The sequence below is a fragment of the Pan paniscus genome, chromosome 8, assembly GCF_029289425.2.
Source record: "Pan paniscus chromosome 8, NHGRI_mPanPan1-v2.0_pri, whole genome shotgun sequence".
In the NCBI taxonomy this organism is placed as follows: Eukaryota; Metazoa; Chordata; class Mammalia; order Primates; family Hominidae; genus Pan; species Pan paniscus.
This window is the reverse complement of record NC_073257.2, coordinates 60,499,251-60,511,856: the sequence shown is the minus strand read 5'-3', so window position 1 is coordinate 60,511,856 and position 12,606 is coordinate 60,499,251. Positions and strand designations below refer to the sequence as shown.

The window sequence follows — 12,606 nt, the reverse complement described above, 5'->3', positions numbered from 1 at the left end:
CCCAGCACTTTGGGAGGCTGAGGCGGGCAGACCACTTGAGCTCAGGAGTTCGAGACAAGCCTGGCCAACATGGCAAAACCCTGTCTCTACTACAAATAAAAAAATTAGCTGGGTGTGGTGGTGTATGCCTATAGTCCCAGCTACTTGGGAGGCTGAGGCATGAGAATCGCTTAAACCCCGGGGGCCGGGAGGGGAAGGTTGAAGTGAGTGGAGATCAAACCACTGCACTCCAGCCTGGGCAACAGAGCAAAACCCTGTCTCAAAAAAGAACTACATAAAAATATCCTAATATTTTACACAATTTTCAACTACAGAATGGAAGTGTTTGTGTACATTTCCATCTGATACTATAACAATTCCTTAGAGACTGGTGCCACAAGAACACATGCTGGAGAGCCCTGCCTAGCTGACCTGGCTAGACTGGATCCCTCCCTCCTGCTCCCTTCCTTCCTGCCTTTCTTTCTACTCACCCCGACCCTCTCCAATTCAACATCCGGGCTCTTCCTGGGTGGTCTTTCTAAGAGACCAGCTCACGACCACTCTCACATGCAACCTTTTGTAACGCCTCACTGGCCATGGGGTTGCCTTCTGACTTCTCAGTGAGACACACCTGGAGCCTAGGGTAGGGTTCCTGCTCCTGTCTGGTTCCCCTTTGGCACTCTGCCATAATCAGGACCGGCTTCCTGGGTGTGTGTCCTGAGTGTGTGACCCTGTGTCATAGCACAGGGTCCTGCACTTAGTTTAATGCTCTGCTATCACTGTCCTGGAATTCTTAATAATTTTGAACAAGGGACCCCACATTGCTATTTTCCCCCAGGCCCCTGTCCTGCTCATAATCCCCTTCCCTTCAGATGCATGTCAGCTCATCTGCATCTTCGTGCCTTTGTACACACGGATCCCTTCACCAGCACCTCACTCCCCACTTTCCTCTTGGTTAACTCTAGCCTTGGCTAAGCCCCTTCCTCTACATTAGTGCCATGGCCTGTGCTTCCCAAGGTCAAAGTCCTTGTCATCCTCTATGGTCTTTGTCTCTTTTAGTGACCGTCTCTCTCATCACACCATTATTTTCCTGAAGGCAGGGACTGTATCTGGTGTGGCTGTGCAGCACCAGGCACAAAAGACGCCTGGATTTACTGTGACGGCAGGACTCAGCAGCTTGGCTGTACACAGAGATAGGTGCTCACAGCTGATGCTCCCCAGCAAGAAGCCGTAGTGCAGCCTTTATCTGGAAAGTGACCTGCAGTGTGGGTTGAGCTTGAGAAAAAGTCTGATTTTGAATCTGAATTTGAGGACTTTCTCATATGAATTGTGGTCATTTAAATGCATAAGGGAAATGCTTATAAGATGCTTCTGTTTTCTTTTGCTCGATGTGTACACGTGACATAAAGTTCAACCAACAACGATTGAGCATTTGTGCTGACTGCTGGCTGTTCCGAAGTGAACAGGAATAGGCCACAGTCTGTATGTTCCAGGAGCTCACATTCCAGGGGAAAGGCCAAGTGAGACCCCCTGAGTGATTGGATACAATGACAAGCTGCGCAGGTGAACTTGAGTGAAAGGCTGACCTCTGGTTTGATTTGGGGTGCTTGGCACAGGTGGAAATCCATCTTGTCAAAGCATCTATTTTTCATGAGCATTCCAAGCATGTGCTTGGGCAGAAGGATGTTCTGGTTTAGAAAGCAGCAGACAACACAGAATTGATGCAGAGATGATTGCTCTGCACTTTGCGGCCTCAGTGATGGATCTTGTGTCTGTCCTTAAACTCTGCAGAAGGGGCAGGCATCTGCTCTGGTGCTTGTGGGAACACCCGTTTCCATGTCTCCAAGGCCTGCCTGACAAGGTGCTGGCCTCGTAGCGGCAGCTCTGGCTGCTCTCTCCTCTCACCGGCCCTGTCTGCCTCCAGCCCCTGCAGCTCTGCGAGCCCCTGCACTCCATCCTGCTGACCATGTGTGAAGACCAGCCTCACAGGCGGTGCACGTTGCAGTCGGTTCTGGAAGCTTGTCGGGTTCATGAGAAAGAAGTGTCTGTCTACCCAGCCCCTGCTGGTCTCCACATCAGAAGGCTGGTTGGCTTGGTTCTGGGTACCATTTCTGAGGTCAGTAGAGAACCGTGCTTTTCAAGCAGTAGCCGCTGGTCATGTGTGGCTATTAAAATTTGAATTAGTTATATTATCATTAACTAAAATAAAATAAAAAATTAAATTAATCAGTCACATCTGTCACATTTCAAGTGCTCAGTTGCCACTCGTAGCAGATGATGACCCTATTGAACAGGGTGGATCTAGAACATTCTTGTCATTGCAGTTCTATTGGGCAGTGCTAAGAAAGACCTTTAGGCCAGCCCCAGTTTGTCACATGGCTAAGACCGTTGACATCTTTGCAAGTGCGTCCTTACATAAAGCAATAATGTTTAGAACCCATGATTCAGTTTTCTTATCAAAATTCAACTCTAGGTTCTGCACAGAAGCCTTCCCTGACTTCGATTTTGTGGTCCCTGGGTACCCTCCCCTCTGCTATTTTATACCTATGGGGTGTCCTTTGTTGTGCTTGTCACACTGTGCTGCTTGCTGCCTTGTGCACTCCACAGAGTGCAGCAAGGGGCCTGGCACATGGGAGGCATTTGGCTTAGGTTGGATTCCCTCCAAGCTAACCCAGAGACAGGGATTCTTGTGCAAGTTATTTACTGGGGAAATGTTCCTGGGAGAGGGGAGTGATGGTAGTACAGCTGACAAGTTGAAGGATATAGTCTCAGCTGGAGACAGGCCCAGCCTGGCCCCCTGGGGAGCTCTGTTGCAGGAATGGCACCATGGAGTTGGTCCCCCATGAGACCTGAGTGGAGCTGGGATAGGATGGGCAAGTGAGGTGCCTAAGGCACAAAATGTAAGGAAGTTTGTATTTGGGAGGAACCAGAGACAGGTAAGCTAGAGGCCAGTTGAGTGGCTGCACTTGTCCAGGGACAAGTTGGAGAGCTGAGAGCAGGATTAATGAGGGCCCATGTGGATGGAGATGAGGGGACAGCAGGGTGGACCATGGCAACAGTCAATCAGAGAAGGCCTCTTCCATCAGAGAAGGCCTCCTTCTTGGACCCCTTCTCTCTTGGCATAGGAACATGTGGCTCCTATGAATTGAGCCAGAGGATTTGGTGGGGGAAATGGACTATATTTATTTGAAAGATACTGAGGTCTACCATCCACTGGTGTGCCATTGTCCTTGGATAGACACTGTAATGACCTGCAACATTTCCATCAGGGATCTGCAAGGTAGATGTCAGTCACATATGCAACATTCATTGGCCACTGCATTAGGTGTGCTACGGTGGTGCATAAAGCACACAGAGATGTTGGGGGAGACAGACAAGCAGCACACTCATGGAACATGATGCAACAGAGCCAGGTGTGAGTGCAATGATAAGGGAAGGTGATCAGAGGGCAGAGGTAGAGAGGCTTAGAAGTAGAGAGCACACAGCTCTGGGTCTTGTGGGTACAGAGGAGCTTCTGGGGAGGCTGTAGCCACAGAGGGAATGCATGAGCAAAGGCACAGATGTGTGTGAGTGTGCAGGTCTGGAATGGGGAGTGAAGTGCCTTCAGGGTGCATGCAGGGGGTGGGCACAGAGCACATTCTGGGTGCCAGAGAACACATCATTAGGTCACCGGGTAGGGCAGACAATTCCACATTGATTCAGTCTGACAGCCAGTTTGCATGTATCTGTAAAAACGCCCCCTCCTTATCTTGGGATGTGGATGTGTGATGCACTTGCCCCCCAGGTGGAGAAAAGAGTTGTGGAGGAAAGCTCCTCTGTGCAGCAGAACAGAAGCTACCTGCTCAGGAAGAGGCTGCATGGGACAAGCAGCGAGAGCCCAGCGGCACAGGCCCCGGAGTGTCTGCATCCTTGCAGAGGTGGGTACGTGCCCTAAGCAGTCCCTGCGTGGGCTGATGGTACCCATTCTATTGTTTCCTGCCCTGTATGGGCCACACATCCACATTGTGATGGCAGAGAAAGCCTATGTAAGTGCCACTCTTTCAGGAAGCCCCTGAAGGGAAGGGGCTGAGCTTAGGACTCACCTGTGTTCCCAGGAAAGTCTTATTTGGGGACACAACTTAACACAGTTATTTATATCAGATGAAAACTTTAAAAATGAGTTCTAACTGTCCAAGTTGAGAAAATCCAAACTGAAACAAACAACAAGAAAAGAAAAACTTGATTTTTTTTTCAGTTATTGTTCTGGGTGTGTTAAAAGAGTGGTTTTTGGAATAATCTTCAAATCTACTGTTCTCTACTTTTCAACTAAATCTGAGCTTTTTTTAAAAAAAAATTAATGTTATTGTTTGTTGTCTCTAAAACAAAGTGCACCTTGCCATTAGGCTTTATCTTCCCTTGTAACCCTCCCTCCAACCCTCTGTAACTGTCATTTCTGTTTTCTACATGAGGAAACAGATTCAGAGAGGCTAAGGAATTTCACCAAGGTCACACAGCTAGTAAGTCATGATGCCATTCATGCTCTGAGATGCCTGATTTAAGAAAGCCGTGATCTTGGCTTCTGCCCATACCCTCTACCATGCTTCTTGATTAGTTTCAGAAAGAAGCACGGAGACCCAGAGCTCACCAGAGCCCCATTGGAGCACCTCGACACACAGTCACTGCAGCCTCCTTGTTAACCGGTAAGCAGCAAGGCCTAAAGGGTGCTGTGAACTTGATGTGAGACATAGGTGTGGGGGCTATGGTACCTTATTTCTTTACTGATTATTAGTAAGAAGCCTCGTGCTCCTCCAGAAAATGCCAATGCTATTCCATTAACAGATGAAGAAGCCACATTTAAGCAGATCCGAAGCCAAGATAATGAGGGGCCTGGTGGCAGCTGTGCTGTCAGGGCATCCTGTTTCCTCTGGGAACCATACTCAGTCCGAGTGGCGGAGCAACAACATGCCTCAATATTGTTGCCATTATCCATTGCCATACCATGCTGCATAACAAGCAACCACAAAACACAGTGGCTAAAAGCAACAATTATGTATTTAGCTCATGATTCTGTGAGTTGGTCATTTAGGCTGTGCTCAGCTGGGAGGTCTTCTAGACTCTGCTGAAAGCCTTCCTGCCTTTGTGACTATCTTCAGCTCGGCTATCCAGCTTCTCCTGGGGGGTGAATGGCCATTGTCTGGGAAGCTCTGGCTCTCCTCCACGAGCAGGTCAGCCTAGGATTGTTCTCGTGACAATGGCAGAACTGACAGAGAGGAACTGAGAGAGAGAGAGAGAGACAGAGAGACAGAGAGAAAGAGGAGAGAGAGGAGAGAGGATGGCAAGGTGCATAAAGCCTTCAGAACTGGTCTTCCATCATTTCCACTTCATTCTGTTGGCCATATCAAGCCTAAAGGCCAGCCCCATTTCAAGGAGTAAGAAATAGACTCCATCTCTTGATGGCGGGAGGCTGCAAAGTCGGATTGCAAAGGGTGCAGATCAGGGAGAAGAACTGTGGACATTTTTGCAATTGTCTAACTTAGGATGCTTGAATCAGATCAAAACCTAGATGGGCTCATATCTTCCTGGACCTGGAACGGTGTTTATTTTGAAGTTTGGGTGATTTATTTATTCACATAGTGACTTGTTGAGGGCTGTAACAGTGTCTTGTCATAGTTGATGTCAAATCCACAGCTGGCGCCCTGATTGGATATCGTAGAGTTTATCTTGCAATACTTTTTCCTGCCATTTAAAACTTTATTTTCCCAATGAAAACAATTTTTACCCCCTGATTCCTTAAACAATATATTTTATTGTCTAAATATTTTGAACAACATATCCAATTCTAAAGAAGCCAGAACTGCTGCAGTCCCATGACCTGCTGGGTGGTTGCTCTAGACCTGGGGTCCTGGCACCACAAACAGAGAGGTAAAGCCATGGGGTGGAGAAGTCGACTGTGCCTTTTTCCTCCAACCCCACCCCACCCCAGTGGCTGTGCAGCCTGGCTTCTCCAGGCCTCAGCTTCCCCCACTTCAAAAATGGATATAACTCCCCCATAGGCGGGGGAGAAGGTGACATGCATCAGTGGGTGCACCCTGCCCAGCTGAGCCCCTGTGCGGGGGATCTTTCATGCCATGGAAGCCCTTGGCATTGCTAAGTGCTTCACCCCTTCTCAACCCCTGGCCAGCGCTCTTCCAGGAGCAGATCCCCAGGACCAGCAGGAGGGCCGGAGGCTCAGCTCTGGATCTGTGCACTCGGCAGCAGACAGCTCATGGCCAACAACTCCTTCTCAAAGGGGTTTTCTGCAGAGAAGGAGCAAGGTAAGCAAAATAAGACTGAAGGGCACTCCTCAAGGAGGCTTGAGCAGGGAGCTGTGGGTGGCTGGCACGGTGGCTGAAAATGGGCAGGGTCTTCTAGGGGACAACTTCCCTGGGCTGAGGTTTATAGGATTGGACTAACATAAACCTGAAATTTGCAACTTAGGGCATAGGCATTCACTGAGTGGCCTCACTGGGGAAGGCTCTATGGGGGACGCTGTATAAGATGTAGGGTTGAAGATGCTGGGTCCCACCCTAGAGGAAGCCACCGGTGCGCACGGTGGTGGCAGAGCATGCTACATGATTCGAGAACTGACAAGGCAGAATGTGTTTGGAAGGGGCCTTCTGCACAGGTGAAAGGCAGGAGCACAGATCCAGGGCCACAGGGAGGGCTTCTATAGGGAGGAGAGGGTTATCCTTCCAGCTGGGTAACCCTAAGAGGGTAATAGGGTTAGGGGGAATGTGCCTGTCTGTCTGTCAAAGTTAGTTAAGGTCCCTTGACTGAGCTGAGCTCCAAATAGCCTCAGGATGTCCCTCTTCCTGTTTGGCCTATGGTTCCCATACCCTGGCCTGGCCCGCACTGTCCTCCTTGGCCCTTCTCTGGCCTCCATGAACTTGGTGGAGGGCGTGAAGAGGGCTTCTGAGAGGCTTTGTCCACCTCCTTTGGCTTTTCTTCCTGATCACTCACTAGAGATACTTCTATTGGGAACTCTTGCAGGATACAAGTCACTTCTGGGCTGGAATTTTGGCCTCTTGGGACAAGAGTCCTGCTAGGTACCCTTGGGGGCACTATAGAAGCCCTACCCAACCCTATCTCTTGCTGGTTATATGACTCAGGTGAGCTTCTTAAGCTTTTTTTTTTTTTTTTAAAGGTGAGGAGCCTCAATTTCCTCACCTGTAAAATGGGTTGAGAATATGCACCCCACAGGGGGATAGCTGGGTCTAGCTAGCGATGGGTATTGCAGTGTTTTCTGGGTCAAGTGTAATACAAACACACTGAGAACAAGAGGTGCCCACTAAGCTATTGATTCAACATCTAGAGCTAGAAAACATTTCAGCTCATCTAAATCTAAAAGTATTTTTGTTTTTTCAAGTATTTTTATTGCATTTATATTTATATTATACATTTTATACTTTTGATACATACAAAAGATGGAGTTCTGTGTAAATTATGAAACTTATAATTCACCCCGAACACCCCTGTACCCAACTTAAGAGCCAGAACGTTGCTGATACCCTATACCCACCTGTAAGACTTCTGCTCCAAGATGTACCATTCAGCTGGGGCCTCAGCCCAGGTCAGCCCCATCTTGGCCTGTTTCCTGCTGGCTCTGGGGAATGCGTGCTGGTGGGGGCTGCAGAGGTGCATCATGGGGGAAGCCCAGACCCAAAGCCTGGAATCTGTTGTCTTCTCTACCATATGTGACTGTTTTCCTCCAGTTTTCCAGGCCAGAGTTCATCCTGTTGGCTGGAGAGGCCCCGATGACACTACATCTGCCGGGATCGGTTGTGGTAACTACTGGGCTAGACTGGGCAGGGATGGAGGGTGGCGAGGGAAGTGGGCAGTTGCGGGAGGCCAATTGTGTCTGAATGGGGTCTCACATGGGAACACCCCAGTGGCATTCAGTTTCCCCCAGACCTCTGCCAGAACCATCACTGCCTCCCACTGCTGCTGTTTTCCCTTCAGCCTGTTAAAGGGGCCCCACGTGACTTCCAGCTGAGTCCTGCTGGCCCTCCCAGCCTCAGCTAGGGAATGCTGTGAAACATCTACCAGGTGCCAGGCACTATTCTAGGCCCCCATCTATGCTGTGAATGAAACAAAGTCCTTTTCATGTGGAGATTACATTCTAGAAGGAGGCGGCAAAGACAGACAAAGACATAAATATAAAAGAATGCCAGGTAGTGATTTGTGCAAAAAAAAAAAAAAAAAAAAAACCAACAACGAAGAAGGGAGGAGGATGGAGCATGGCAGGTGGTAGGAGGGAGAGTATGCTCTTTTAGATAGGAAAGTGGCTCTGGGGAGGCATCTTGTGAACAAAGACTGGGTGAAGACAAGGAGTGAGCCTTGTGGGCTTTTCAGGAAGGGCAAATGCTGTGTGGGCTGTCCCTTCCCTGCCCCAGAGCCTGAGCACGTCCCCTGCAGAGCCCCATGTGTGGCTGGTCTCACCCTGAGCTCCCCAGAACATATCTGTCCATGTTCAGGCCCATATCTCTGTTGTCCAGGGCCCAGTTGGGGCCGAGAGCTTCTCAGTCAATGTTGAGTATTTGGATGTGAGCCTTTCCCATCTCCCCAACCCCCAGGGCTGGAAGCGCACACATTGTCAACTTGGCTTTCTGGGCCTCTGCTCAGGGCCTCCGGGAGGCAGGGCTTGAGTGGGGCATGGCTAGAGGCTCTCCCCTCCCAGGCTCCTGCATCGCCCTCCACTTGTCCTTCCTGCCCTGAAGAGCACCAATGAGCCCACCTCTGGCTCACTCCAGCAAAATCCCATTGAATCCCAGCTTCCATGCACCCCCCTGTCAAGGGGATGCCTGTTGCAGTGCACTGACATCATTTCCTCTACACCTGAGTCCTGAAAGTGTTGAAGCAAACTGGTCAGTGCAAGTGGGATGCCTGCCTGACCGGGGCCTCCAATTCCTATGCAATGACCACCTGCATCAATTCATGCAGCACACACTGACGGGCACCCACTGTGTGCCTGGTCCACCTGCATGGGCACAAAAAATATGAAGTGGGATGATAACTTTTACACCCCAGGTATGCAAGATTGAGTTACCCAAAGCATGAAAATGCTAAAGCTAAGGAGGCTGGTGTGTGAGGGGCTGGGGTGTCAGGGTGGCTCACTCTGGGGGTCTACAACCTTCTGAGGACACTTCCTGTATGGGGCTTGCAAGTCAGAGGGCCATGGCCTCCTCAGCCCAGTCCCACCTCTGCCCATCCCCTTCAAGCCACCTGCCCTCAGCTGAGGGGAAGAAGGGACAATTCACCCAGGGACCCCTTCCTGACATCCCTGTGGTCACATGGCTTAGGTGACTGGAGACTCCTCTACCCACCGGGTAGATGGGCCAGACCTGCTGTGATGGGGGCCAGCTTCCCCCGCTCTGCAGGGATGCTTGTGCAATGCTTAGGTACCAAGACTCCAGGCGATGGGAACAGTGCTATTGTCCCAGTTCTGTCCGGGGCGAGCATCTTGACCTACACACCAGGTCTAGGAGCCTAGTTATAATCCTCAGAGGGGACCTTGGACACTTGCCTCTAGGAAGATGCAAGAAGGGTATGAGGGTGACTGAGGGCTCCCTCAGTAAAATACTTTTTGGACCTCTGTCCCTTACCTGGGAAACAGGAGGTCCCATTCCCAGGGTTTCCTGTGTCACTCTGTCTGGCTTGGGCTGGAGCATTTGCCCCTGTTGCTTTAGCCCCTCCTTTCCTGTCCCCAGGGTTCTCAGTCAGTGTAGCTCCCTATCTCTCCCTCCAAGTGGAGTTCTTGGTACACACACCCTTTCCTTCTGCTTCCCTGTGGGAGTTGGGAACAAAACAGATTCCCCTTACAGCATGGCTGTCCCGTGGGAAACACTGGCAACTAGGCTCACTGAAACATGAAGAGGCAGCACCCTGTGTTCAAAAGCAGCCACCATAGGAACTAAAATATAAAACGTTTTCTTTTTTCTCTATATGTGCTTTCTCTGTCTCATCATGTCATGGTGTTTTTATTTTTTATTTGCTGTTTAATGTCACATTCTCTTGGGCATAGGGATATTCACAAGGTGGACAGAGACCCTTGCAGGTACCTGGGACCCTGCCCTGTGACTTTGCCACACCAGTTGCTGGATCCATGCACCATGCCCCAAGCAGGGTGAAAAAGCCCAAGCTCCCTTCCCATGACTCTGCTGTCTCAGCCCAGACAATCAGTGGTCCCCCAAGGGGTTACACCCTTTGCATGGAGATGCGTTTGGTACCTGGCTTGGGAGCTGGGTGGGTGAGAGGCTTGTCCCTGCTGAATTGCCCAGGGAAAGAGCTTTGGTGCTCCTGGCCCAGGGTGGCGACAGCCACTGTCATGGTTGCTCTGACATGCCTTGGGTGCATGTGCCTGCTTGGGACCTTTCCTCCACCAGCCCCTGAGGAAGGCATCACTAGGGGGCAGTGAGAGCCATGGCTGCCCTCAGTGGAGGGCAGCAGAGGTCACTGTGTGGGGAGGATGAAGGGGCAGGGGAGGCTGGGCAAGGCATGGGGATTCAGAGAGCAGAGGAGTTGGCAGCCAGAACCCTCCAAGGAGGAGGGGAGGCAGGACTGCTGAAAGTCAAAGCTTTGTATACTCGCTCATTGTCCTGGGGACTTCACTCAGAAAACACACACTCCAAACACAACTATTAAGAGTGTCCAGAGGGCAGCTTCAGAGCATTGGACCCAAGCAGGGGCCCATCATGGGCATACGATTCATCACTGAGGGCCTGGGCAGCCCTCTCAGGAAGCAGCTGGGATTTCTGCAAGGGAAAGAAGCGGGTCAGACCTGCCTCCCAGCCTTCCTGGCTCTCGCAAAATCACCTTGGGAAGCTTTACTAGATATTGATTTCCTAGGCCTTGTGCCAGACTGACAGAACCATCTTGGGAGTGGTCCCCTCACCTCTCAGGTGACTCAGGTGTGCAGCAAGTGTAGGAACCAAGGTGGCGTGGAGTATGCCTGTGTGATCAGCCCTGCCCAGCAGCATGTGTGAAACCCCCTCCCACAGGGTCCTCAGATCTGCTCTGGCCCCTGGAGTGCATAGGCTGCCCCTGGGTGCCAGGAGTGTCAGGGTATGACCACAGGCATGGTCTCGATGGCACTAAGGCCACATATGCTAGTGTCTGTCCATGACTGCCTTCTAGAGAGAACTTCCTGGGGGAGGTCCAGGCTGGGCTTTGGGACATGGGGTTACTCAGGAAGAGCCACAGACAAGGGCTCCAGAGCCTGACCTGACAGATCCATAAGAGTTTGCCACGTGGGGAGGGAGTGGAAGAGCCCTAGGGGCAGTGGGTATCATATGTGCAAAGACACAGGCAGAATGGCCCAGGCGGCTGCCTGGTGATGAACTATCCAGGAGGCTGAACCAAGGCAACAGTGGTCTGGGTGGGGCTGTGGTGGGAGATGAAGAGGCAGAAGGCAGACTCTGGAGGCTCTTTGGCTCTGCCGACCCATTTCTAGAGTCTAGGTAATCCCCTTGCTCCAGCTCTGTCTCTTCATTGGATCTGCACCCACCCAAATTCTCTCTGAAGTTTAGAATTAATTAACCTGTGCTGTGCTGGGACCTGGGGAGACAATGTCAGATCGACAGATTGATCCAGGGCCATATAATTCATTGATGAGGGCCCTGGGTGACCCTCTTAGGAAGCAGAGCCCAAGGGGCAGCTGGGATTTCCGCATGGGAAAGACATCAGTCAGACAGGCCTCCCAGCTTTCCTGGCCCCTGCTGAGCCTGGCAGAAGGCTCAGATTTGAGTCCAGTTCCTGCCTTACAAACTGTGCAAACCCTAGGCAAGACTCTTACCATTTCTGAGCCTTAGTTTCTCATCTGCTGCATAGGAATTGTAAATATACTTATCTTTTAGAGTTGTCAATTAAATGAGACAATGTGTGTAAAGTGCTTAGTACAGTAACCAGCGCACACTAAAGGCTCAATGACTTATAATTGTAGTATAATTGATACTATTGTTGTTTTCAGACCAAAAAAGGGAAATCCTATTTGGCTCTCAGGGACCTCTGTGTGGTCCTGCTGAACGGGCAGCACCTGGAGGTAAAATGTGATGTTGAATCAACAGTGGGAGCTGTCTTCAATGCCGTGACATCCTTTGCCAACCTTGAGGAACTCACCTACTTTGGCTTGGCGTATATGAAAAGTAAGCATCTCTTGGGCAGCTCACAGCTGGCCTGGTGCCTCTGGTAACTCGGGTATCTGGGTACCTGAGCTCTGTTTCTTCTGGGAAAACTGTTTGAGACTTGGGTGCCTCCCTTTGTATGCCTAGACATTAGTCAGCATGACGAGGGCTTCAAGTACTCATGGATAAAGCATCAAGCAAGTGCAGAAGGTTGTCAGGAAATAATGAGTGTAAGATGTGGGTTTCTGTGGCTTGCTGGATCTGGTTGATCGATCTCAGGGCACTGAAGTTAGACAAACAAGCAAATGTTAAAAGCATTTCCATCTAATGATGCAGGACTAATGGGGACTTAGTACCCTGACCCTAGGAGCTAATTAAGATTCCATTCTAAATATCCAAGAAAAAGGGTTTCTATACCCTCTTCCCTCTCTGACGTTCTATTAGAGACTCTTTATTTCTGCTGTCGACCTAAAATGACAGTGGAGAGAGA

General features: G+C 50.4%; 1 protein-coding gene across 10 annotated transcripts in view; it reads left to right on the top strand.

The window, feature by feature from the left end:
• FRMPD2 (FERM and PDZ domain containing 2) overlaps positions 1-12,606 on the top strand; it is a 127,302-nt gene that overhangs the window by 30,575 nt on the left and 84,121 nt on the right. For all 10 annotated transcript variants that reach the window (XR_010113176.1, XM_063607368.1, XM_034930520.3 and 7 more), the window contains 6 exons: positions 1,904-2,095; positions 3,764-3,896; positions 4,571-4,658; positions 6,140-6,272; positions 7,710-7,781; positions 11,963-12,137. Coding sequence is in view for 9 of the 10 variants with exons in the window: in XM_063607368.1 (XP_063463438.1) it covers positions 1,904-2,095; positions 3,764-3,896; positions 4,571-4,658; positions 6,140-6,272; positions 7,710-7,781; positions 11,963-12,137 (793 nt within the window). In the remaining variant the exon portion in view is untranslated. The remainder of the gene's footprint in view (positions 1-1,903; positions 2,096-3,763; positions 3,897-4,570; positions 4,659-6,139; positions 6,273-7,709; positions 7,782-11,962; positions 12,138-12,606) is intronic.